The sequence below is a fragment of the Macaca fascicularis genome, chromosome 18, assembly GCF_037993035.2.
Source record: "Macaca fascicularis isolate 582-1 chromosome 18, T2T-MFA8v1.1".
In the NCBI taxonomy this organism is placed as follows: Eukaryota; Metazoa; Chordata; class Mammalia; order Primates; family Cercopithecidae; genus Macaca; species Macaca fascicularis.
This window is the reverse complement of record NC_088392.1, coordinates 66,099,577-66,127,474: the sequence shown is the minus strand read 5'-3', so window position 1 is coordinate 66,127,474 and position 27,898 is coordinate 66,099,577. Positions and strand designations below refer to the sequence as shown.

The 27,898-nt window shown below is 45.7% G+C and overlaps 1 protein-coding gene across 29 annotated transcripts in view; it reads right to left on the bottom strand.

Moving 5' to 3' along the window:
* ANKRD29 (ankyrin repeat domain 29) overlaps positions 1–25,189 on the bottom strand; it is a 77,233-nt gene extending 52,044 nt beyond the window's left edge. For 12 of the 29 annotated variants that reach the window (XR_012427246.1, XR_012427247.1, XR_012427249.1 and 9 more), the window contains exons 1-4: positions 24,829–25,034; positions 10,917–11,027; positions 7,995–8,093; positions 642–740 (exon numbers count right to left, since the gene is read on the bottom strand). Coding sequence is in view for 23 of the 29 variants with exons in the window: in XM_074022722.1 (XP_073878823.1) it covers positions 642–740; positions 7,995–8,093; positions 10,917–11,027; positions 24,829–24,849 (330 nt within the window). In the remaining 6 variants the exon portion in view is untranslated. Of the gene's footprint in view, positions 1–641; positions 741–7,994; positions 8,212–8,319; positions 8,438–10,903; positions 11,028–24,828 lie in introns of those variants that run through there. The other 17 variants (XR_012427244.1, XR_012427245.1, XM_065533995.2 and 14 more) reach the window with 4 other exon arrangements.
* Positions 25,190–27,898: the final 2,709 nt, after the last annotated feature.

Here is a 27,898-nt window from a genome sequence, read left to right as displayed (position 1 = left end):
TCACCATGTTGGTCAGGCTGGTCTCGAACTCCTGACCTCGTGATCCCCCTGCCTCGGCCTCCCAAATTGTTGGGATTACAGATGTGAGCCACCGCGCCTGGCCAATTACTTCTTTAAAGGAAGAACCACTATATAGTTTCCCAACTATATAAACTGTAGCTATGTATTATGTATTTCAGTGAGGACAGCTCATGAAAGCAAGCTGCCTGCTAAACCACCCTCTTCAGAAATGTCTCAGATCTAGTAGGATCAGATTAATACTTCCAACAATTCCTATCATAGTATCAGAATTAATCTTAAGTGGGAAAAAGAACACGGAAACAGGGAAAGTTAGAAAGCCACTGCTCCTGGTTACAAAATTTAGTGTTCTACAGTAGAAAGGTGTCAGTTCAGGAAAGGATAGAAGTTATTCCCCATACAATTTTCCAATTGTGAGCCCAGAGTAAAAATGTAATGTTTTGAATGGAACCCTTAGAGCTACCCCTGAACCATTACAAGGAACCTTGAGGAAATCCACTTACTTAGGTTTGAGAATCTTGTAAAAAGGGAAACACAAATTCGTACCATAGATGAGGAGAAAAGCAATACTCATGGCTGCTGAAATTCTTCAACATAATACAAAATCGAGAACGTTATCTTACTTTGGTCCTAAATTCAGTGGATGCTCCAAATCCAAAGAGAAATCTCACGACATCATTATGGCCTTGCTGGGCGGCAAAGAATAGGGCAGTTGTACCTGACTGGGAGAGAGGGAGAGGCTAGTTTTGAAAGACATTTGGTTACATTACATTTGATTAGAACATCTGCAAAGAAAACAAAACAATATCCTTGCATAGAAACCTTCTAGCCTAGGAAGGGGCTACATTGGAACAGATTCTTATTTTTTGGTCAGAGAAGTGACAAAAGGAAAGGAAAACTTTATTCTTAGTGAAATGGGATGAATGGTGGCTCCTCAAAAGATCTGTCCCCATCCTAAAATTTATGAATATTATTTTCTACTGCAAAAGATGTGATTAAGTTAAGGATTTTGAGACGAGCTTGTCCTGGGTTATCTGGGTGGGCCCTAAATCTAATGACAAGTGTCCTAAGAGTGAGGCAGAGGCACTACTCACAATAGCTAAAATGTGGAAGCCACCTAAGTGTCCATCTATGGATGAGCGGACAAGCAAAATGTGATGTATCCATACAACGGACTATTATGTAGCTAAAAAGAAAGGAAATTCTGACATGCTACAACATGGATGAGTCCTGATGATATGCTAAGTGAAATAAACTAGTCACAAAAGGCCAACAACTAGATGATTCTACTATGATATCTTTTTTTTTTTTTTTTTTTTGAGACAGAGTCTTGCTCTGTCACCCAGGTTGGAGTGCAGTGGCGCCATCTCGGCTCGCTGCAACCTCTGCCTCCCAGGTTCAAGTGATTCTCATGCCTCAGCCTCCCAAGTAGCTGGGATTACAGGCATGCACCCCCACACCTGGCTGGTTTTTTTGGTATTTTTAGGAGACACAGTTTCACTATGTTGATCAGGCTGGTCTCAAAGTCCTGGCTTCAAGTGAGCTGCCCACCTTGGCCTCCCAAAGTGCTGGGATTACAGGCATGAGCCACTGCACCCAGCCTACTGTGATATCTAAAGTAGTCAGAGTCATAGAACCAGAAAGCAGGATGCTGGTTGCCAGGGGCTGGGGGAAGGGGAGTATAGGAAGTTATTATTAATGGATACAGAGTTGTGTAGTTCTACAAAATGAAAGGAGTTATAGAGATAGATGGATGGTGATGCTGGTTGTACAACATTATGAATGCATTTAATAAGACTGTACACTTAAAAATGGCTAAGGGTTTAAGTTTACATTATGTGTATTTTACCACAACAAAAAACAATAAAAGTTTTTTTTTAAAGTGAGGCAGAGGGATATTTGACCCAGAGAGAAGGCAATGTGACCACACAGGCAGACACTGGAGAGCTGCTGCCATGAGGAGAGAGTGCTGACGGCCACCAGGGGCTGGAAGAGGCCAGGAAGGGAATCCCCGCAGGAGCCTCCAGGGGCAGTGTGCCACAGCCCACACCTTGATTTTGGACTTCTGGCCTCCAGATCCGAGAGAATAAATTCCTGATATTCGAAGCCACCCAGTTTGTGTTAATTTGTCACAGCAGCCCTTGGAAACTCGAGATATTTGGTATAGTGTTTGGTAAACACTAGCATTCATTAATACAGGGAAGAATTCAAATTACAACGTTTAGTGCCCCAGAGTGGAAGACTACTTGTACAAGAAGGAAAATAAGTAATTCACCCACAAACTTCTCCAATTGCAAGCCCAGAGTCAAAATGAGCTCAAAACATTTCTCAAAATGGGACATAATAACAAGAAACAGCCTGATTCTAAAATGTAAACTGATCATGATATTCTGAGACAGTTTTTAGCATCCTCCCTTCCTATCTACTTTTACAAGCCTACTCAAAGACTGGTACCCAAACCACTGTGTAATATGAGCAAAATCATGAACCATTCTTGTGGGCAACATACATTTTTCCTATAGAGGTACTCTTCACTTCTGAGCTTGGAGCTTGGGACAAAGCTAGTACTACACCTTACCAGACACAGTGAAAAGAAACCCCTTTTTCCATAGTTTACCCAAAGCTGTTAAGGTGGTAGGTCTGGCTCACGTGTGAAAAGCTGAGGACAGCCTGGCCTATAAGCTAGTGATCATGCTTCAAACTTGTTCCTAAGGGCCTGGGTGTCTCTGTGAATATGTGTGTGTGTGCATGCATGTGTGGGATGGGAGTGGGGACAATAAGACCCACTGAGACAGGCAGGATCCACCCACTTGTTTGCCTGTTTTTAAATGTGGTCTAGAAAAAAAAAAGCCCCTTACTCAAGCTGTAGCTTGCCTAACATCTCACTGATTGCAGCGGCAGCCTGTCTGGAGCAGCGGCTGCGAAGATGCAGGCTGCCACGGGGGAGGTACGGCTGGGGCTGCACGCTCCTCAGGTCCAGTGGGAGCTGGAAGCAGGTGGGAGCCCTGTCCCCTACTGAGTTGATGGGTGGGAGAACCATGCCCAGCTGCAGCTCCAGTTCTGGGCATCCCTGTGCTCTCTGGGCCTGGGAAGCCCCCATTTCCCCCGCAGGCTTGGAAGTGCCTGCTCCTGCTCCCTGGCCTCTCCCCACTCCCAGCACCTGCTCCGGTGTGGAGCAAAGTTGTAGCCGAGCCTGGGTGCTGTCTGTCATGACCTGGCTAGGCAAGTACATGCTTGAGGTGTGCGTGCTTGAGGTGGTGCTGACATGCCAGCCTTGTCCCCGACCTTGGCCCCCTCCAGACTTCGGGTGCTGACAAGCACAGGAGGGAGGTCGAGGGGCTGAGGGCAGCTAGGAGTGGGCCTGTAGGCGCCCCTTGGCAGGAACAGCCTGGGTGCTGTGGATGGCATGTTGATGGTGGGAGGCAGACACGTTCCTACCCATGGTTTCCCATGGACCAATCAGCACACACCCCTCCTTTCTGAGCCCATAAAAATCTCTGACTCAGCCAGATTCAAAAAGATGTCCAGACTACCAGCTGCTGGAAGGATCTACCCACTGTGAGTCTCCTGTCCACTGAGAGCTGGACACACAGGTCAGGACTACCAGCTACGGGAAGGAGCTACACACTGTGGGTCTCCTCTCTGCTGAGAGCTGGACACAGATGTCGGGACTACCGGCTGTGGGAGGAGCTATCAATTTTGGGTCTCCTCAAATCGTCAGGATGACCTGCCTGTGGAAAGGAGCTACCCACTATGGGTCTCCTCCCCACTGAGAGCTGAACACTTGTTAGAACAACCTGGCTGCAGAAAGGAGTCACCCACTTCGGGTCTCCTGGGAGCTGTTCTGTCACTCAACGAAGCTCCTCTCCACTTTGTTCACCCTCCAGTTGTTTGCATACCTCATTCTTCTTGGATGTGGGACAAGAATTTGGGACCTGCTGAATGACCCTGTTTATAACACGAACAGGGCTGAAACATGCCTTCTGCTCACCACATTGCAGGTGATGAGGAGAGAAGAGCTGTGGCCCTTCGGGGAGCCCAGACCTAGGGGCCCCCTGAGACAGGGCTATGATACCCTCTTTGGGGTTCTGCGATTCCTGGCATCTCCAAGCTTCCAGGCACCACTACATTCCCTGGTGCCTGCAGTGGAAGCCACTTGCGGTACACCTGGTCCAGCCACAGCCTCACACAGAGCTGGTGCCTGTGCCAGTCCCTGGAGCTGCCAGCCTCACCACAGCTGGCATGCCTGGTTGTGTGCAGTGGCTGGACCCCATGCTTGCTCACACACCTGGCTTGCCTTTGGCAGGTGTGGGATCTGGGCTGGTAGGGTGAACTGAGTGCAGCCTGCTGGGCCAAGTGGGCAGAATGAGCCCAACGGGCCTGAGCAACACTCGGGCGGAAGGCACTGCCAGCCATGGAGATTTCCTGCTGGCAAAGTGACACCCTAAGGATCCTGTGACAGCCAATCAGCAACAAAAGACCAACCACAATTCTCACTTTAGGTGGGTAGGGACTTCCTGGTGCCCTGCATGCAGAGTTAGACTTAAACTTCAACTTACAGTCACCTCTTCCTTATCTTAATGCTAAAAATCACACCTGAAGGTAGAGATTTAAAATGCTAATCTTACATGCGATGCATAAAAAAGCATATTGAGCTACTGTGCAAGTGCTGCAGAAACCCCTCCTATACATGCCCCAACTAAACCCTTCCCTTTAAAAAGGCCCTATAAAACAAACCCACATACTTCTCTTGGGGAGCAGCCAACCCTTTTCCTTTCCATAACGGAACCTGGTTCCCTTATGCACAAGCTAAACAAACTTTCTCTTTGCTATCTGACAATCTCTCTTGACTTCTATCCTGGGAGATTACAAGAATCTAGGGTGCTGATACGACCACCACTGAGGGAGAACATGTAACACCTTCCCAGATAGATATAACCCACATCAGGCTGTGCCCTCAGCCAGACTCTGTCTCAGGAAGGCACAGGCATTGTGACCATTCACAGGGCCTTTCTGCCTGCAGTGCAGGTGTGATTTTCTCCTTGGTTCCCACAGAAATAAGTGGGAAGCATCCTCCCACTGCTTTGTTACAGTTGAGGATGCTGGGTTCCAGAAACCTTAGGGAATCAATAGTTCTAGAGGAAGAAACTTGGCTAGAATAGGAAAACTCCCACTTTCTCAACAGACATTAAATTGTAGAGACTATCAAAGATCTTTTCTAGAAGTTGTTTCCTTAGTAAAAGAATTTGTTTTTCAATAGGCTTTCTTGACACATTAATTACATAAATCATTATTAGAGCAGTTTGAGTTGATTTTAGAACATACACACTACTATCAATCATTCAGTACCTCAATGCAGCAATCCATAGACAATAGGACCTAGACCTTAGTCTGGAATGTGAATCAAAGTTTTAAATATGTGTGCCTTACTTCAGGCTTCATGCCAACTGCATTTGCAGCTCCTATGCCTGAGAGGTATCATCAGCCAATTGTGGGTTCTTTAAAGCAATAGTGTTTCAGGAACATTAGCTTTCAGTTTGTCTCTCTAGCAAGCTCTGTGTATCTAGAGAGCTGACCTAAGCAGAGTGGCAGGTAGTTTTTCAGGAGACAAATATTCTGATACTGCAAAGTGGATTAACAATGGATCAAGGCAGAAGTCTGCCATAGGAGTAAGTTTCAAAGCACTGCAAGGCACTATTTCAGCTTCCAAAACTGGTACAGGAAGATGGGGTCTGCCTTTGGCTTGGCAGCCCTCTTGCTCCAGACTGACATAGTCTCAGGAAATTCAAGGACTTCCAGGAACGTACACAGCACCATCATTTGAGCCACACAAGTTACCATTAAGCTGAATACACTTTGGTAAATCTTCAAAGGCTTTTGTTCTCAGTGCTGCGAGAGTTTTCATCTCCAAGATTAGCTGAGCAACTGGAACCAAATGGATAAATATACAACCACAGAAACCATAGACTGGCTAGAAATCAATACTTCTCTCTTCTAGCTGCTTTTCTCAGTTGTTTCAGAGAGATTTTTGTGCATGTTGAATTTGTCCTTCAGGATAAAGTTTTTAAAGTAAACCAGATCTGGACCATATTGTTTTTATTAGAGAAAATCTGTCTTTAAAGTTGTAATAAACAAAGACCATAAAGCAGAGAGGAAAAATAAAAAGATTAAAGTAATTTTAAACTATAATTCTAAATGGGTCCAGATACTTTCATCCCACAGGAAAATTAAGTGCTGAAGTGAAAATGGCCTAAAACAACGATCTAGTGTTATGGAAATTGCACCAAAGAATCTGTTTGTGAGAAGATTGCATTTGCTGTAGTCTCTTTATACTGTTCCTCTCAATAGACCAGGCCTGTTGATCCAGGGCTACAGAGACCCAGACCCAGATTCTGCATGTCACTCTTTCGTGGTCCACAGCCAAGGCGTCCAACACCCAGACGGGTGGTGGGAAGGACATCTGGATGTGCCTTGGAACTCTATTTTTGAGTCAGGGTCTCGCTGCGTCGCCCATGCTGGAGTGCAGTAGTGCCATCATGGCTCACTGCAGCCTGTAACTTCTGGGCTTAAACAAGCCTCTAACCTCAGCATCTCAAGTAACTGGTACTATAGGTGTGGACTACCATGTCTGGCTAAATTTTTAAATTTTTTTGTAGAGATGGGGTCTTGCTATGTTGCCCAGGCGTATGTTACACCTGGAACTCTTGAGACAGTCCTGAGACCTGACATGTCTTAATTTGCTCCACTCAGAGGTGACGGTCCAGGCTGGAAGAATGAGATATACGATATACTGGCTTGACGGAAGTTTGGCTGGTGAATTGTCTTTCTAAAATGTTGCAAGGCAGGACCCGGGATAAAATAAGGCTGGACTGAGGAAAACCAAGTGGTTCAGTCTGGACTTGCCCAGGAAGCCCATCTCAGGTCTGAGTCAGTGTGAACTGAGAGGTCAGATGCACTCTAGGGATGATCTGAGCGTGTGTCTCCACAAAGATTAGTTTACCAGGTCCTACATCAGCTTGGAAATATATGGATGGAGCCTTCTCAGAACTGAGCCCCAAAGTATGTCAAAATGTCCTGGCCTAGGCAATCCCAGCACTTTGGGAGGCTCAGGTGGGTGGATCACGAGGTCAGGAGATCGAGACCATCTTGGCCACCATGGTGAAACCCCATCCCTACTAAGAATACAGAAAATTAGCCTGGTGTGGTGGCACACACCTGTAGTCCCAGCTACTCGGGAGGCTGAGGCAGGAGAATCGCTTGAACCCGGGAGGCAGAGGTTGCATGAGCCGAGATAGCGCCACTGCACTCCAGCTTGGGCCACAGAGCGAGACTCCGTCTTAAAAAAAAAAAAGAAGAAGAAAGAAAAAAAAGTCCAGCCTCCCTTCTGCCTCTCTAGATTAGACCAAGAATGGATCCTCAAGCAAGACCAAACTCCCAGGATTGTCTTCGAATGAAGTGTGGGAACAGGCTCACATTTTTGTCCAGTGTTGACCCATATGGCTTTTTTCAGGAGAGCTTATTTAATTCATGGCCAGTTATAGAGCAGTCCTTTGAAAACATGGTTTGGGGAGGATGATTGAGACATCCTAGCAAGTGAGTCTCATTACAAATACGCTGGTGACTCAACTGTTCTAAAAATATAATGATCTATATGAAAATGCTATAAATCCTACAGTATCTCATCCCAAGGGAAGAATAAAGAACTGATTTAAGCTTGACAAAAAAAAAAGTGTGAGTGTTTATAGGCAGGTGGTAAGAGGTTTGGTTACCTCAGATGTGCCCCACAAGCTACGCTCAAATGCATTATAACTGCTAGTATGTTGCTGGACCTCATTGTAGGCACAATAAACTCTTCAATGGGCTTTAATGTGGGAGAAAAGCAATGATGGCTCTTGTCCCCTATACCAGTTCACTGTTATGAAAACTTCAGATCTCTGAGCCTGGTCATTTTTCTTCAAGTACAAAGCCTGACCTACCTCTCTCTGGAGATTGATGTCTGCTCCTTGCAGAACCAGTTCCCTCACACAGTCTATGTGGCCAGCGTAGGCAGCAACCATCAGGAGCGTGGTGCCGTGCTGGATGGAGGAGAGACAGATGAACAGTTAGGCCACTGCTATGTCAGAGAGAAGGGTCCTAGAAAAGATGCTGCAGAGACGTCAGCTCCACTCAGAACACACCCAAGGGCAAAATTCCCTGCAGTGATAAAAGTGCTCATGAATAATCTCATCATGCAGCCTAGACGGGAAAAAGCAAAGCGACAAATTGCTGAGGTTGGAATTTTCAATCTAAAAATTCACTTACTTCCATTACCTTCAGAAGCACAGTCCAAAGGAAACATAGTTATTGCATTTTAAGGCAGCGATGATATAATGCTGTCATTTTATGATTCCTATTAAATGATTCCTGAGCCAAAACATTGCTATTAATGCAAAAGAAAAAATTAAATGGTACCATCTGATTTTCTGTATTTAAAAGTCTTCATCTTCAAAATGATTCAGGTAAAGATGTATGGCACCAGGTGAAATGAGAGACTAGAGAGCTGAGAGTCAGGAGCTGTGGGGGCTAAACCCAGGTGGCTGTCACTGACCAACAGTGTAACCTGGGCAATTTGCTTACAATTACTTGGACTCATTTATTTCATTTTTTTAAATGAGAGGTTGGATGGGACGATCACCAAAGTCTGTCCCAGCTCTAAGATTCAAGGACTTGAGGTGTACCATGTGATATGGACCCTTCTAATTGAAGTGGGCATTTGCAGTCTGACTTACAGTTGTTTTCAAGCACTTGAAATTCTTAGCTACCACCTCTGCATATTCAGCAACCTGCTGCTCAGAAGTGGACGATGAGAGAGACAGATGGCTCTGCACACAGGGGAGGCTCATTAGGTATAGGGTAATTAAGTGAAATTTGGAGGCTTCGTGTTATTTTCATCTATGGGATTTTGTAGGAAGGCAGTATTGCTGAGTAGTCACTGACAGTATGATCTTGGGCACATCATGTAACCCTTCAGTCTCATTCTCTTCTTCTGAAATATGGGGGAATAATAAAAGTATCCGCCTGATTAAATTAGTGAATGAGATAAGTCAGGCAATATGGTTAACACAGTAATGGTAGATATTAGTTCAGTAAGTGTCAGATATTAAAATAACATTACGATAATTCAATGTTAGGCTGTCATCTGGCTTTTGTTGACTTCTGCCAATGGCCATGTGAGTTTTGTGAAAGTCTTGTTTGCTTTATGTAAAAAGTACAGGTAAAGTAGCAAAGTAATGAAAAGCTAATGGCTTCTTAGTGGGGCTCTATGGCATTTCTTTTTTTTGAGACGAAGTCTCACTCTTGTCTCCCAGGCTGGAGTGCGATGGCATGATCTTGGCTCACTACAACCTCCGCCTCCCAGGTTCAAGCGATTCTCTTGCCTCAGCCTCCTGAGTAGCTGAGATTACAGGCGCCTGCCACCACACCCAGCTAATTTTTGTATTTTTAGTAGAGGCGGATTGGCCACAGTGACAACTGGTGTTGGCCACAGTGACATGTTGGCCATGTTGGCCACAGTGACAACTGGTGTTTCTGCCCTGTGGTTTTCCCACTGTGGTGTAGGAACCAATCCCATAAAACCCAAATAAGACCGAGATGGCCAGTTCACAGATGCCCAAGACCTGACAACAGCCCGAGTTCTGGCAAGGAACAGATGGTACATTCAAACTGGGATAATTGGAAGAAAGTGGAATAAAGAGACTATTAAGCTAAGGCTTGGGCATAGGGCATCTAGAAAGAACAGCATAGTACTGGGGTTTAGGAACAGTGGGAGTCCATGACCAGCCGAAGCCTGAAGGTGCCAGGGCAAGGGAGTGGCTCCCAGGATGCAGAGAACAGCGGGGCGCTGCTGCCAGACAGAAACAGGGAGGGCGCTGGGCTCCCTGACACCCCTCTCCTCCCACTCTCTGACTCCTGCAGATGCTCCTATGGGCCAAACACCACTGGAGGCCAGAGGGAAGTGAGTCTGCTGAAGTAGTACATACAGTTCAGACTGTGGGAATAAGAGCGAGAAGGGTGTGGAGTGGGTCTGGAGGTGTAACCAAAGATATCCTGTAAACCAAAGATATCCTGCCCTGATGCCCCAACGGGGCCAACTGGGGCAAACTGCTATTTCACTTTTGGGCTGGTGGTGGATTTCACTGAACCAAATTTGTACAATAAAAGCTGGAAATGGCACACCCTGTTTTTAGGAAAACAAAACTCCTTTGAAACATTTTTATTCAAATTCTAAAATCAAAACATCACTGCTTGCTCCCTTTCCTCACTGGAGGTCCTCTTGGTCCCCAGAGACGAGAAGTCTTGCTGAGGACAGAAAAAGGATTGCCTCTAGCTGGGGATGGGAAGGCACTCTAAGTGGTATCTGCCGGTGGGCACTAGTATCTATTTTTGTTTCCCCTTTTAAATTGCCAATTAGTGTACTTATGTTTGCAAGAGGTAATGAAAGGATAAAAGCCCGGGGGGAGGCTTCCATTTTTGTTTTCTCATCCTTGTAGAAGAAACATAACGCCCACATCCATGGCAGCCCACTTGTGCTCTAAATTATCTCCATCTTTTCATTAAAGTGGTTGGCTTGAATTCGTTCACTAAACAGGCTTTTCTTCTTGTAATCTGCCAATTCTGATTCCCAGTGAAGTGCCTCTTTCCCTATTGTGGTTGCCTTCTGTTTTATGCCTTTAATTGTTTCCTTTTCTTTCTGACTTCCCTCAGCATGTTTTTAAGTTCACCACAGTACCTTGGATGTTTTAAAAAGGATAAAGCAAGCAAACACATGAACAAGTAAATAAGCATCGTAAAGGGGAATGTATTCCTGAGGTGCTCCTCTGCCCACAGATGCTGGGCATGCATCTACCGAACCATCGTACGCTGTCTCTGCAGTCCACGTCCACCCGGCCGCTGTTCAACAGCAGCTTCAGCAGCGCCAGGTTTCCTCTCCTGGCTGCCCAGAATGCAGCGTTGGCAAGTGGAGTTTCCTTCTGCAAGAACAAAATGAAACAGGATCTTAAAATTGATGTCAGTTAACATGACTGCTTCTATGCACATAGATAATAACATTCAGAAAGGAGAACATCCAGATGTGTAGCATCATTTGAAAGATTGCTCCTCCAGCAATAGACGACTGTAATAACAGAATGAACGCTGTTGGATTCCAGACACCTGAGCCACCATATGATCTGAAGAGCAGTGTTGTTGATAATCCAGCACTATTAATAACCTATTTCCCACTGGTGTTCTCACTTTCCTGCCTCTGTTGTGTTTTTGTTCACCCAGTTTCCTTTTTGCTCGAAATGAATTTTCCTCCATCCTTCAAGGCCAAGGCTCTGCTCAAATGCTACTTCCTCCCGGAAACATTCCAAATCTTTCTTCACCTCTAAGTGGGGCAAAATTTCTCCCAATTCTGACTTCTCAAAGGAGTTTACCTGCCCTTTTCCTAAGCCCTCAACGCTTTCTATCTGATTCCATCTACCTGTGTGAATGTTTCACTTTGCCTCCACCTAATTTTCTTTTTTTGTTTGTTTGTTTTGTTTTTGAGACAGAGTCTCGCTCCGTTGCCAGGCCGGAGTGCAGTGGCGCGATCTTGGCTCACTGCAACCTCCCCCTCCTGGGTTCAAGCGATTCTCCTGCCTCAGCCTCCTGAGTAGCTGGGACTACAGGCATGCGCCACCACGCCCAGCTAATTTTTGTTTTTTAGTAGAGACAGGGTTTCACCATGTTGGCCAGGATGGTCTTGATCTCTTGACCTCGTGATCCTCCTGCCTCGGCCTCCCAAAGTGCTGGGATTACAGGCATGAGCCACCGCGCCCGGCCCTCCATCTAATTTTCTTTGCTTCAGCTGGAACTTGCCAGAGGTTTGTGTTGAGAACAAGGAACTTGGGGCAAATAATGCCATTACATGTCCACATATGGATCCTTCATTCCACTGTTGGATCACTTTGTTTGTTTGAGACAGGGACTCACTCTGCTGCCCAGGCTGGAGTGCAGTGGCATACTTATGACTCACTGTAGCCTCAACCTCTCAGGCTCAAGCTATCCTCCCACCTCAGAATCCTGAGTAGCTGAGACCACAGGCACATGCCACCATGACTGGCTAATTATTTTATTTTCTGTAGACAGGTTCTCGCTATGTTGCCCAGGCTGGTCTCGAACTCCTGGGCTCAAGCAATCTACCCACCTCGGCCTCCCAAAGCGCTGGGATTATAGGCATGAGCCACGGCACTGGGCCTGCCGGGTTATTTTAAAGCTACAAAGTTAATTTTGGAGCCATACCCATGGAAAGCATGGAAGTAGAAAACAGGTCTTCCAAATGGGTAGCAGAGCTAACTGCAGTACATTCTTCTTCTCTAAAATAATTGATATGAGTTTGTAGAGAACAGTCCATGAAAGGGAGGAACTGGCTTTGGGACCAGACAGCTCACCCCAGCCCTGGAAAAGTAAGTTGGCCCTTGGGAGTCTCGGTTTCCTCTTGCTTAGATGGAGATCACAGTACCTGCCTTGAAGTTGACAGTAGTAAATGATGCTGATTTTTGCCTGATATTGTACCCAACACACCATAAATGCTGATTAAGTGCGAGTTTCCTTTCCTCCATTTACTTTTCTTTACAAAGTCAGAATCAATAGGCAAAATTAAATCCAGAGTATTGGTACTAATAAAGAATTTTGATGGTCTTAGGAAATTTTATAAAAGTATTCACATTGTTTAATAAAAGCACTTTTTTTGTGAGTGGGTTTAAAACATCTACCTGACTCAAAAGGCCTTTTGCACAGTATGTCTTTTAAATATGTTGATATTGCATTAAATACAATGCTTCTCTAAGCTCCAAAGAAAATACCAACAATTTCAGCTACTCAACAAAGCCCTCTAAAACGAAAGGAGAGTGGCAGCAGTATTTGTGGGTGTGAGGATTTCATTTCAGAAGTCCTTCAGCACATACGCAGGTGTATGCCCTTGTGCATACTTGAATGAGAGAACGGCAAGGTGGGGAGTGATAAGCTAATAGCAAACATACTTTGAATAGTTTCCTGGCTTATTTAGGAGGAAAAACAAATCACCTCCAATTTCAGGTTAACAATTCGCCTTTCCTAAAGGTGTAAATTTTGCTGTCCTGGAGTTTTCAAGGCAAACTGCAACCATGGTGTTCACACCAGCACTGCAGCTTAGGAACCAGGCTAGGTCTAATTTGTTCCAGCTGTCAGTAACTAGGCAAAGCAATGGCAAGGGAGGTTTGACCTGTATAATGAATCATGAAACAAAGTCTTTTAACAAAGAGATTGCACAAGGCCAAAATGAAGTCTGGGAAGGTGAATCAGGCAGACAATGTAATATGCACCAGGGAACAGCTCTGCTAGCTTTTCCTGAAAGGTAAACACACAAGAATGATAAACTGTAATTCATTTGCAGGGACTCTGTCATTTCACTTTAACCCCAAATACCTTCAAAAGCCCATCTGCAAACAGCAAGTGACTACTGTCATGACAAGATCTCTAGCCGGGGCCTCTCCTCCCTTTAGGATGGCCTTGGGGATTCCTCTCCAGCCAGGCTGGACATCTTGGTTTCCTATAAGGTTCTAGAAACTGAGCCTTGTGAAAAGCTATAAATATTTCATTTTCCGTCAAGGGCTTAATTTACTAAGAGGCAGCGACAGTGGGAATGGGAAGACTGGACAGACTGGAGACATTTTAAGGAGCTAAACTGCACAGCCTTGGTCTGTGATTGTATGTGCAGGAGAGGAGGGAATAGGAGAGTGGATTGACTCCTGACTTCTGGTTCCAGTGCCTGGCTGATCTTGGTGCCAATTCATGAAGGTTGGAAACACCGTATGAAGGACAGACTTTGGGAAAAAATGATGAGTTCAGGGTTGGACAAGCTGGGTTTCAAGTGCCTATGGGGCATCTAGGTGGCAATGTCTAGCAAAGAAATGGGCAGGTGCTCCTGTCACCCTATGACCGGCACATTTACTGGAGGTCAGAAATCTTGAGCTCACTCAGTGCAAAGTGCTTACTCTGGACCACGTGGCATATCTTCTGCACACACTAGCTTATTTCATCCTCATCCTTGCTCAGTGAAGTGGGCACTGGGACGATCCCATTTTACAGATGAGGTAAGTGAGAAATGGCAAGTCAGGCTTCAGCAACAGGCAGTCTCTTGCTTGAGGCTGCCCTTTAACTCACCATCACACTGTTCTGTCTCCTGTGAAATTCTTCTGTGGACAGCAAGAAGTAAGGCAGCAGTGACCCTGGTGACCTCCTTCCTATCCTCCATCCCAAGCTCCTCTCCAGCTAAGATGGAAAGTCCCCAACCTTCCTTCTGTTTGGTGTCTATAGACATCACATTCCCTGGATAACTTCCAAATCTCCTCTGGGTATGATATGCACATAATCATAAATGGTGTGGAGAGAGACGGGGCCAGTCCTCCAGCCTTTAAAGGAGACGGTGCACGTGAAAATACGTCACAGACGCTGTAAAGCTCTTTACCAAGCATGCTATTACTATTTCATCTCTTTCTTGATTTTTCTGATCACTACAATAAAACCAAGGAGCTTCTCTCAGGCTTGCTGGTTGCAACTTTCTAAGTAACAGCAAGGACAACTAAGTTGAGATCTTGCTCTGCATCAGGCAATGTGCTAAACAATTTACTGCTTTAACTCATTTAATTCCAGGAGCAGCCCCATGAGCTAGTACAGTCATGTAATATATAATGATAGGCTGCATATATGATGGTGGCCCCCTAAGATCATAATACCATTTTTTTTTTTTGAGACGGAGTCTTGCTCTGTTGCCCAGGCTGGAGTGCAGTGGCTGGATCTCAGCTCACTGCAAGCTCCGCCTCCCGGGTTTATGCCATTCTCTTGCCTCAGCCTCCCGAGTAGCTGGGACTACAGGCGCCCGCCACCTCGCCCGGCTAGTTTTTTTTTTTTTTTTGTATTTTTTAGTAGAGACAGGGTTTCACCGTATTAGCCAGGATGGTCTCGATCTCCTGACCTCATGATCTGCCTGTCTCGGCCTCCCAAAGTGCTGGGATTACAGGTTGAGCCACCGCGCCCGGCTATAATACCATATTTTTACTGTACCTTTTCTTCGTTTACATGTGTTTAGATATGCAAATGCTCACCACTGTGTAACAACTGCCTACAGTATTCCATTCAGGAGCATGCTGTACAGTTTTGTCACCTAGGAGCAATAGGCTACACCATAGAGCCTAGGTGTGCAGTCAGCTACACGCTCTACGTCTGTAGTAAGAGCACTCTCTGATGTCTGCACAATGAAGGAATAACCTAACGTGCATTTCTCAGAATGTGTCCTTGTTGTTAAGTAATGTATAACTAATATAATTATTCCCATTTTTTCTTTTTTTTTTAAGACGGAGTCTCATTCTGTCACCCAGGCTGGAGTGGAGTGGCACGATCTCGGCTCACTGGAACCTCCTCCTCCCAGGTTCAAGCGATTCTTCTGTCTCAGCCTCCCAAGTAGCTGGGATTACAGGCACCTGCTACCATGCCTGGCTAATTTTTATATTATTGGTAGAGATGGGTTTCACCATATTGGCCAGGCTGGTCTCGCACTCCTGAGCTCAAGTGATCCGCCCGCCTTGGCCCTGCAAAGCGCTAGGATTACAGGCATGAGCCACTGCACCCAGCCTAGTCCCATGTTTTCTTTTATTTTTTACTTTTTAAAGGAAGGCCCCTTCCCTCCTCCCCTTCCCTCCCCTCCTCTCCCTTCCCCTCCCCTCTTTTAGATGGAGTCTCAATTTGTTGCCCAGGTTGGAGTGCAGTGGTGCAATCTTGGCTCACTGCAACCATGCCTGACACTAACCATGCCTGGCTAATTTTTGTACTTTTGGTAGAGCTAGCACTTCGCCAGGTTGGCCAGACTGATCTCATACTCCTGGCCTCAAGTAATCCACCTGCCTCAGTCTCCCAAAGTGCTGGGATTACAGGCATGAGCCACCATGCCTGGCCTATTATTCTCATTTTTAAGATGAAGAAATTGAGCATAGGAATGAGTTAGTCAAGGTCACGCAGTAGGGATCTTGGCTCATCCAAATAACAGAGCTGAGATTTAAATCCAAGTTTGGGCTGGGTGCAGTGTCTCATGCCTGTAATTTCAGCACTTTGGGAGGCCCAGGCGGGCGGATCTTGAGATCAAGAGATCGAGACCATCCCGGCCAACATGGTGAAACTCCGTCTCTACTAAAAATACAAAAATTGGCTTGGCATCGTGGTGCGCACCTGAAGTCCCAGCTACTCAGGAGGCTGAGGCAGGAGAATTGCTTGAATCCAGGAGGCGGAGGTTGTAGTGAGCCACGATCATGCCACTGCACTCCAGTCTGGTGACAGAAAGAGACTCTGTCCCCCACCCACCAATAAATAAATAAATAAATAAATAAATAAATAAATAAATAAATGCAAGTCTGGACTGGACACGGTGGCTCACGCCTATAATCCCAAGCACTTTGGGAGGCTGAGGCAGGCGGATCACTTGAGCTCAGGAGTTTGAGACCAGTCTGGCTGACAACGCGAAACCCTGTCTCTACTAAAAACACAAAAATTAGCTGGGTGTGACGGGGCACATGCGCAATCCCAGCTACTGGGGATTATACAAGGAATTGCTTGAACCTGGGAGGTGGAGGTTGCAGTGAGCCAAGATGGCACCACTGCACTCCAACCTGGGTGACAGAGCAAGACCCTCTCTAAAAAAAAAAAAAAGAAAGAAAGAAAAAAGAAAAAGTCTGATAGTCTATTTGGGTCCAGAGTCTGAGATCTTACATTTTACACCTTGTAGAAAATTGAGTGTAAGCTTCCACATTTGTCATATTCCACATTTGTCATATTTTCTTCTCTCCCTACCTGCCCCCTTCCATTTACTGTCAGAATTTTGGCTAATACACTGCTCATCTGTACACTTCCAGAAATTGTACAGGAAGGAAGGGGAGAGGAAACACAGAGGAAAATTTAATTGTACAGAACTGGAATTCTAATTAAAAGCTAAGGGGGGTAGAGATTTAAACTATTAGTTTTAAAAGGTTTAGAGTAATGTGGACTTCAATCGTACACTTATTAATTCAATCAAGATAATATTAGCTCTATTCAATAATGAATTTCTATGATATTAGAGGTGACATAAAATAAAGATGTAGTGAGGGGTTGTAAAGCTATATGCAGAAAGATGTTTTTGAGACATTACTGGCTATTCTAATCCACTGTCCCACTTTGTGCTAAGTATTTACAATTTTCAGAATGCTTAATAAACATTAAGCCTGTAAATCAAAAATAAAATTTTAAGCCCCCCAACTGACTGAGTGGACCCCCCTCTTGGCCCAGGGGATCCCAAAGAAAACCTGAAAAGTTCAGGCCATGACAGGAAGGGAGGTCTGATATACCTCATTACACCCTCCTCCCTTTGGAACTTAGGCGCAACAATTAACCAGCATTACCATTAAAATATAGTTCATAAGATTCACAAAACAGACTCTTTGTAGAATAAGATACCCAACTCCAACCTGGCTGGGGTATAGCATCATATGACAGATAGCAGACCCTAAAGGAAATATGAATTTTTTTTTTTTTTTTTTTTTTTTGAGACAGTCTCGCTCTGTCGCCCAGGCTGGAGTGCAGTGGCGCGGTCTCGACTCACTGCAAGCTCCGCCTCCCAGGTTCAAGTGATTCTCCTGCCTCAGCCTCCTGAGTAGCTGGAATTACAGGCACATGCCACCATGCCTGGCTAATTTTTGTACTTTTTAGTAGAGACAGAGTTTCACTGTATTGGCCGTATTGGCCAGGCTGGTCTCAGACTCCTGACCTCAGGTGATTCACCCGCCACCTGCCTCGGCCTCCCAAAGTGCTGGGATTACAGGTGTGAGCCACCACGCCTGGCCTCCTTTTAAAAAATAATTCTCTGAGTTTCCTTTTACTTTAAAAGATACTTCTAACCAACATGTGTCTGTGTTCTCAAGCAGAAGAGATTAGGCGTTGCCCGTTGTTAAAGGAAGTTTGCTGGAGGCAAAGTGGTACCAGTGAGAAGTCACTGATAACAGCATGATGGAAAAGCCATGAAAAGTAGATGCAAAGGGGTCATGTGGTTCAGATGCAAGCAGCCCTACATACATTGATTCTGAATCATCAAGCAGAGCCTAAATTGTGACTTATAACGCTCTGTTTATTCTTCCACAGACTCGTCTAACAAAGCGGGGCCTTTTTACACGTAGGCTTTGGAGACCCAGAGCCTAGGGCCTATGAGTCTTTCAGGAGCCTATGAAAATGAAAAAGTTAATCTGTGGTTCCCAAATCAAAGTTAATACATATTCAATTAAATAGCTACAAAACATAACACCCTGTCAACTTCATTAACTGCTAAATTTGGTATTCATAAAATACTGATACCACATGAAAATCATTTGTAGGTCTGATTTGCTCACTGCATGAGAGTTACCAACTATGACAACTGCAGAAAAATGGACAAAAGGTCAACTAAATGAGTAACTTACAGCCAAATCACTTAAAAAGTAGTATCACAAAATCCTTCTAAAAATTTTACAATAAAAAGTCTCTTTTATTATCGTGGCTGTGGGTGCATTTTAATATGTTTGACAGGATGGGCGGTGGATGAAAGAATGTTGCTAATGCAAATCTCAGACTGGCCTGGGACTCTGCTCTGGACAGACCTTCCCTCTGTGCCTTCTGGAAGTCCATTTCATAGTCATCAACTCCTCTTCATCCTTAGCCTAGGGCAGAGCACTCCCTCTCTCCCTGCCTCAACCTCAGCACAGCAGTGAACAGGCCCACCTGGCTTCCAGGCCACTGCCCCTCCATTCAGGGGTATAAATCTCTGCTCCTTCAAGACTCAGGTCATCCCATCTTCCCATCCTCTACCTCACCTCACCTAGCAGTTGTCACCTCCTGATCGTTCTTCCTTATTCACGGAAAATGTTGGCACCTGGTTTGGCAGCTGCCTTTCTACCTACCCCAAATCCTGACTTCATCCTGGGCTTCACTTTACAAAACATCAACCCTCAACTTCACCTCCTTTCCCTTTACCCCAGTGGGAGAGGTTTCCTTCTGCCATTCTAGTTAATTCCACAGCAAATGGAACCCAGCTCAGGCTCACTGCCCTCAACTCCCTGAGAAATTCACTCAGCAAAATCGTCCCCACGCCTTCTCCACATTCCCTATTATGATTGAAAAATACCTTGAGATATAATCTACATAGATAAAATTCATCCTTTCAAAGTATACAATCCAGTGGGTTTTGGTGCAATCATAATAAGGTTGCGCAACCATCACTACTATCTATTCCAGATTATCTACCCATCAACAATCACTTGCCATCCCCTTCTCTTCCCCAGCCCCTGGCAACCACTAGTCTACTTTCTGTCTCTATGGATTTGCTGATTTTGGACATTTTATATAAATGGAATCATCCAATATATGGCATTGTGTGTCTGGCTTCCTTCACTGAATATGTTTCCAAGTTTCATCTATGTTGTAGCATGTATTAGTGCTTCATTCCTTTTTATGGCTGAATGATAGTCCATTGTACAGATTACCATGTTATGGACTAAATGCTTGTGTTCCTCCCCAAATTCATATGTTGAAGCCCTAACCACCAATGTCTTGTGAGCCCAATCCCCTGCCCCAGTTGGACCAGAAAGCAGGACCCACCACTCAGTGAGTTCAGAAGGCAAAGCACTGAACCAAAGAGGATTGTTCTCAAACTTCAAGTTCTAATAATATTTGCTTTGCTAGGTATTGGACTTGCTTGTGACCTGTCATTCCTTTCTTCCAATTTCTTCTCCCTTTTGGGGTGGAAACATGTATCCTATGCCTGTCCCACTGTCGTATTTTAGAACCACAAAACTTGTTTGAGGTAGGCGTGGTGGCTCACGCCTGTAATCCCAACACTTTGGGAGGCCAAAGCAGGATTGCTTGAGTCCGGCAGTCTGAGATCAGCCTGGGCAACACAGGGAGACCCTCATCTCTACAAAACATAAAAAATATTAGCCAAGCATGGTGGTGCAAGCCTGTAGTCCCAGCTACTTGGCAGACTGACGCAGGAGGATCCCTTGAGCCCCAGAGGTCAAGGCTGCAGTGAGTCATGATTGTACCAGCCTGGGCAGGCGACAGAGTGAGACCCTGTCTCAAAACAAAAGCAAAAACACAAAACTTGTCTGATTTCACAGGCTCACAGCTAGAGAAGAATTTCACTCGGGATGAATCATACCTTGAGTCTTACCCAGTATCTGATTTAGATATTTAGATGAGACTGTGGATTTTAGAGTTGATGCTGGAACAAGCTAAGACTCTGGGGACTGTTGGGATGGAATGAATACATTTTACACACAGACAGACATGCCAGGGACAGGGGCTGAGGATCGAATGTTTGCATCCCCCCAAAATTCATGTGTTCAAGTCCTAATGCCCAGTGTGATGATTTTAGGAGGAGTCGTCTTCGGGAGTTAATTAAGTGTAAAAGAGGTTGTGAAGGTATAGCCCCCAGGATGGAATTAATGCCCTTGAAAGAGTTAGAGACACCAGAGCTTTCCCTCTTGGTCATGTGAGGAAACGGGGCACAAGTGGCCACCTGTAAGTCAGGAAAAGAGCCCTCACCAGCCACCTTGATCTCAAGACTTCCTAGCTCTAGAACTGTGAGAAATAAATGTCTGTTGTTTAAGCCTCCCAATCTATGGTATTTATAATACATAACACTTTTTTTTGTTTGTTTGTTTTGAGACAGAGTCTCACTCTGTCACCCAGGCTGGAGTGCAGTGGTACGACCTTGGCTCACTGCAGCCTCTGTCTCTAGGGTTCAAGTGATTCTCCTGCCTCAGCCTCCCCAGTAACTGGGATTACAGGCACCCGCAATGACGTCCAGCTGATTTTTTTATTTTTAGTAGAGACAGGGTTTCACCATGTTGGCCAGGCTGGTCTTAAACTCCTGACTTCAGGTGATCCGCCACAGCCTCCCAAAGTGCTGGGATTACAGGGATGAGCCACTGTGCCTGGCCAACATTTTGTTTTTATCATCAGTTTATGGACATTTGGATTGTTTCCACCTTCTGACTATTATGAACACTATTGCTATGAATCTTTATGTTCAAGTTTTTGTGTGAACATGTTTTCATTTCTCTTGGGTATATTCCTAGTAGTGAAATTGCTGGGTCATGTGGTAACTCTATGTTTAACTTTTTGAGGCTGGGTGCGGTAGCTCACGCCTATAATCCCAGCACTTTGGGAGGCCGAGGCAGGCGAATCACAAGGTCAAGAGATGGAGACCATCTTGGCCAACATGGTGAAACCTGGTCTCTACTAAAAATACAAAAATTAGCTGGGCATGGTGGCATGCACCTGTAGTCTCAGCAACTCAGGAGGCTGAGGAAGGAGAATCGCTTGAACCCAGGAGGCGGAGGTTGCGGTGAGCTGAGATCGTGCCACTGTACTCCAGCCTGACGACAGAGCGAGACTTCATCTCAAAAAAAGACAAAAAACAAAAAACAAAAAAATTTTTTTGAAGAAAGACAAGCATGGTTTTAAAAATGACTGCATCGGCCGGGCGTGGTGGCTCACGCCTATAATCCCAGCACTTTGGGAGGCCGAGGCAGGCGGATTACCTGAGGTCAGGAGTTCGAGACCAGCCTAGCCAACATGGTGAAACCCCATCTCTACTAAAAATGCAAAAATTAGCCGGGTGTGGTTGCACAGGCCTGTAATCCCAGCTACTTGGGAGGCTGAGGCAGGAGAATTGCTTGAGCCCGGGAGGCAGAGGTTGCAGTGAGCTGAGATCGTGCCATTGCACTCCAGCCTGGCTGACAGAGTGAGACTATGTCTTAAAAAAATAACTAGGCCGGGCGCAGTGGCTCAAGCCTGTAATCTCAGCACTTTGGGAGGCCGAGATGGGCAGATCACTAGGTCAGGAGATGGAGACCATCCTGGCTAACACAGTGAAACCCCGTCTCTACTAAAAAAATACAAAAAAACTAGCTAGGTGAGGTGGCGGGTGCCTGTAGTCCCAGCTACTCGGGAGGCTGAGGCAGGAGAATGGCGTAAACCCAGGAGGCGGAGCTTGCAGTGAGCCAAGATCCAGCCACTGCACTCCAGCCTGGGCGACAGAGCAAGACTCCGTCTCAAAAAATAAATAAATAAATAAAATAACTAAATAAAAAATAAAAATAAAAGACTGCATTATTTTATATTCCTACCAGCAATGCACGCAGATTCAATTTCTCCACATCCTTGCCAACATTCATCATTGTCTTGCTGATTAAAGCCAACCTAGTGGGTATGAAGTGGTATCTCATTACAGTTTTGTATTTGTATTTCCAAGACCATGGCTAATAATGTTAAGCATCTTTTCAGATGCTTACTGGCCATTTGTAAGCTTCTTGGGAGAAATGTCTATTCATATGCCCACTTTAAAATTAGGCTTTATTTGTCTTTTTATTGTTGAAGTGCCTGTCGTCATTTAAAGATGCTCAAGTCTCTACCATTTTAAAGCAAACAAACCGTTGGTCAATTCCAGATCCTTGCTGCAGCCACTGCCTTTTAAAAAGAATCTCTGGGTCAGGTGCAGTGGCTCATGCCTCTAGTCCCAGCACTTTGGGAGGCCGAGGTGGGCAGATTACATGAGGTCAGGAGTTCGAGACCAGGCTGGCCAATATGGCGAAACCCCGTTTCTACTAAAAATACAAAAGATTAGCTGGGCGTGGTGGCAGGCACCTGTAATCCCAGCTACTCAGGAGGCTGAGGCAGGAGAATTGCTTGAACCCGAGAGGCGGAGGTTGCAGTGAGCCGAGATTGTGCCACTGCACTCCAGCCTGGGTGACAAGGGCAACACTTTGTCTCAAAAAAAGAAAAAAGAAAAAGAAAAAGAAAAATCTCTGTTTCTTGCAGAATTTCTTGAAAGAGTTCTCCACACTTGTGGATTCTACCCACTCTCTTTCAAGCTATTGCAATCTGGCTCCTGATCCTAACATCACTGAAAGTGCTCTCGGCAAGGTCACCAGGGCCTATTCTGTTACTAAATCCAATGGACTTTTCAATTCTTTGTGTGATTTCCCCATGGCATTAATAAACATCAAGGCCCTCTTCATCTTTGTTGGAAGATTAGAGATCCTTAGTGTAAGTGACAGCGCATGCTTCTGAGTTTTCTCATTTGTCTCTGGCTGCTCTTTCTCAAATCTTCTTCAAGATTTTGTCCTCAGTCCTCTTGTTCTCCACCTTTATACAGTTCCACTGGGCAATCATGTTCATTCCCATGGGTGCCTACTTAATACTGCTGACTCCTAAATCTCATCTCTAGCTGCTGCCCAGACTTGCCTCCTGGGATCGAGGAGTGTGTATCTGTCTAATCATCATCGCTGCTTGGATTCCCATCCATCTTCAAACTTTATCCCAAACCAAACGTTTTATCTTTATCTCTCTTGCCTTCCCTACTGAATTACGTCGATTTAAAACTTTTAAAGTAGGCGGGGCGTAGTGGCTCATGCCTTTAACCCCAGCACTTTGGGAGGCCAAGGCGGGTGGAACACCTGAGGTCAGGAGTGCAAGACCAGCCTGGCCAACATGGTGGAACCCAGTCTCTACTAAAAATACAAAAAATTAGCTGGACATGGCGGCGCACGCCTGTAATCCCAGCTACTCTGGAGGGTGAGGAAGGAGAAATCGCTTGAACCTGGAGGCGGAGGTTGTAATGAGCCGAGATCACACCATTGCACTCAGCCTGGGCAACAAGAGCAAAACTCCGTCTCAGGAAAACAAACAAACAAACAAACAAACAAATCTTTTAAAGTCATTCACATTTGTCTACTGCGTTCCATTCTCACCATCTATGCACTGGTCCAGCACCATTTCTTAAAAAGATGACAACATCTCCCAGCTCCGACCCTCTTCTCCAAACCTAGCCAGAGATCTTTGTAACATGCACATCTCCCTGCTTACATGAACTGTTGTCACTTCCCTGCTTACATGAGCTGTTGTCGGCAACGGGATTACAGTGGCTTCAGAGCCAGACACACTTGGGTTTCAGTCTTAACACCATAACTTATTGGCTGCAAAACCGTGGGTGAGCTAATTTCTCTATATCTTAGTTTTCTCATTAACAACAACAACAACAAAAAAGCCCCGAAAAGCACCTCCCATAGGTTTCCCCCAGGATTGAGACCATACACATCATGTCCTTGGTTCAGAGTCAGGCACATTTGAACTGTTTAATACATTTTAACTACTATTTTTATTAAAACCTTTCAGTCGAGGCAAATGAACCTCTTTCATCCTAAAATGTGGGGATTAGATGGAATGGCTTTAATCAACTCTTTTGAGACAAGACACCTTTGGACCCTGAAGCCTCCCTGGGTGCTGGCTACCCCTCCGGGGAGGAAGCAGCCGTGGGCGCAGCTGGTACTCCTGCATGAAGACGCAGAGGGTCAGGTTCGGGGACTCCTTCTGCTGCAGGACAGCGCTGACCCCAGCTTCTTCACCGCCCCCGACCTGTTACCCGGCGACAGTCCCCGCCGCCCCGTCGCTGGGCAGACTCAGTCGATCCACAGCCATGAGTGCGAAGCCTCTCAGACAGGGCAGGCAGGCAAACCGCAAACCCACAGGACGCACCCAGCCCCGCCGCTTCCTCCCGGGCCTCGCCCCGGGCGGGAGGAGAGAGGAAGGAGGAGGCGGCGGGCAGCGGGCGGCGCCCACCCCATCCCACCCCACCCCACCCCACCCCACCCGAACCCGCAGGCCCGGCCGCCAGAGCCCGGCCCCAGCCCCGGCCCCGGAGCCCGCGGCGCTCACCTTGAAGGACATCCTGCACATGTCCGCGGCCGCCCCAGCCGGAGCCCGCGCGCTTCGGGCCCGGGACGCCTGGTCCTCCCCGGCCGGTCACTCCCGCGGCGCTCGGCGTTCCGCAGAGGGGCGGCCTCCGACGCCGCGCGCTCCCGCCGCCCGGCCCGGCAGCAGCCGCCGCACACAGGGCCCGGCCGGAGGGGCGGCGCGGGGGCGCGCTCCGCTCTCGCGCGCGCACACTGCCCATGGGGTGCCGCGTGGACGCGCTCCAGGACCTGCCACACACGCGCGTGCACAAACACCCCAAACTTCGCACGCACTGTGCACTCTCCACACACGTCCACACTCCAACACTCTCATCCACACACACACTCCAAACTCCACACACATTGTGCATATGCTCCACATTCCACACACACACAGGTTCCACACACATTTTCCACCCTCACGCCCACTCACCCGCATGTACTCACGCACAAACTCCATATATACCCTCCCAAATAGACTGGTCTGCCCCAGAGGACTCCCAACCTTCATCACAGCACAAATATTATAATGATGTAAAAATGAAGCTTAAGGAAAAAATTCATACAATAGCTATTTTCATTATAATTTATTTCTCGGTTTCCTGAGAAACTTTTTTTCTCCTGGGGAAAATATCTAGGAAACAAACCTTTTGAATCCACAAACAATAAATGGTCTTTTCCTTTTCGAAGAAGAAAGGCCAATTTTGGAATAGACTCATACCCCTCCTCCTTCTCCTCATTGTTAGTCCAGCAGTTACCTCCTCCTATGAGTCTGATGCTGCAGCCCTGGAATATTGCAGTATGTGTGTTTACTCCTGCTGCCTGCCCAGGATGGGTTTCAGGGAAGTAAAACTGGGAGTTTTAGGTATAAAAGGTAATAACAGCTCTTCAAGAGCATTTTAGAAAAGTTAAAGTAAAAAAGTAGCCCAGGCACAGTGGCTCACGCCTATAATCCCAGCTCTTTGGGAGGCCAAGGTGGGCAGATCACTTGAGTCTAGGAGTTTGAGACCAGCCTGGACAACATGGCAAAACCTGTCTCTACTAAAAATACAAAAATTAGCCAGGCATGGTGTTGCGGGAAGTCAGGGACCCCAAACGGAGGGACTGGCTGGAGCTGAGGCAGAGGAACATAAATTGTGAAGATTTCATGGACATTTATCACTTCCCTAATAGTATTCTTATAATTTCTTATGCCTGTCTTTACTGCAATCAATCTCTGAACATAAATTGTGAGGATTTCATTTTAATATGGACATTTATCAGTTACCAAAATTAGTACTGTTATAATTTCTTACACCTGTCTTACTTTAATCTCTTAATCTTGTTATCTTTGTCAGCTGTGATCAGAACCCTGTGATGATGGCATTAACTGTACAAATTGATTGTAAAACATGTGTGTTTGAACAATATGAAATCAGTGCACCTTGAAAATGAACAGAATAACAGCGATTTTAGGGAACGAGGGAAGACAACCATAAGGTCTGACACTGCCTGCAGGGTTGGGCAGAATAGAGCCATATTTTATTTCTTGCAGAGAGCCTATAAACTGACATGCAAGTAGGAGAGATATCACTAACTTCTTTTCCTAGCAAGGAATATAATATTAAGACCCTAGGAAAAGAATTGCATTCCTGAGGGGAGGTCTATAAACGGCTGCTCTGGGAGTGTCTGTCTTATGTGGTTGAGATAAGGACTGAAATACACCCTGGTCTTCTGTGGTACCCTCAGACTCACTAGGGTGGGGAAAAACTCCACCCTGCTGAATTTGAGGTCAGACCAGTTCTCTGCTCCCAAACCCTGTTTTCTGTTGTTTAAGACGTTTATCAATACAATATGTGCACAGCTGAACATAGATCCTCATCAGTAATTCTAATTTTGCTCTTTGCCTTGTGATCTTTGCTTTGCCTTTTGCCTTGTGATCTTTAATGGCCTCAGAAGCATATGATCTTTGTGACCTACATCCTGTTCGTATACCCCCTCCCCTTTTGAAGTCCTTAATAAAACCTTGCTGATTTTGTGGCTCAGGTGGGCATTATGGATCTACCGATATATGATGTCACCCCCAGCAGCCCAGCTGTAAAATTCCTCTCTTTGTACTCTTTATTTCTCAGACCAGCCGACACTTAGGGAAAATAGAAAGAACCTATGTTGAAATATTGGGTGCTGGTTCCCCTGATACATTGTGGTGCACACCTGTAGTCCCAGCTACTCGGGAGGCTGAGGTGGGAGGACCACTTGAACGTGGGAGGTTGAGACTGCAGTGAGCCAAGACTGGGTCACAGCCTTCCAGCCTGGGCCACAGCCTTCCAGCCTGGGCAACAAAGCAAGACCCTGTCTCAAAAATAGAAAATAAAAACAAAACAAAAAAATAGTATAAAAGTGGATGTCTTACCCCCTCTAACTATAAGAATCCACTCATTCACTCTCCCCCCCTTCTCAATTAAATTCGTAACGAATATTTAATTTAAAAGGTAAAAAACAACTACAAATAAAAGTTAGTAACAAAAATTTAAATGTTTAATCTTTATGGATAAATTGTATTACTTTGTGCTTAAAACAACCTTAAATAGAAAACATTCCGAACTTTTATAGAAAATTCCAATTTTAAAAATAAGGACTCAAAACCTTTTCCTTGCCTTGAGTGTCTATAAATGACACAGTTTTTAAGTTGCCACACATTATTATATAAAATCAAGCATCAGAGGTTTTGTTTTAATAGTTTTTGTTTGTTTGTTTTTTCTTCTCAGATGGAGTTTCGCTCTTTTGCCCAGGCTGGAGTGAAGTGTCACTATCCTGGCTTACTGCAACCTCCAGCCCCAAGGTTCAAGTGATTCTCTTGCCTCAGCCTCCTGAGTAGCTGGGTTTATAGGTGCCTGCCACTATGCCCGGCTAATTTTTGTATTTTTAGTAGAGACGAGTTTCACCATGTTGGCCAGGCTAGTCTCGAACTATTGACCTCAAGTGATCTACATGGTTCGGCCTCCCAGGGTGCTAGGATTACAGGCATGAGCCACTGTGCCTGGCCTGCTTTAATAGTTTTGATAAACAACAGG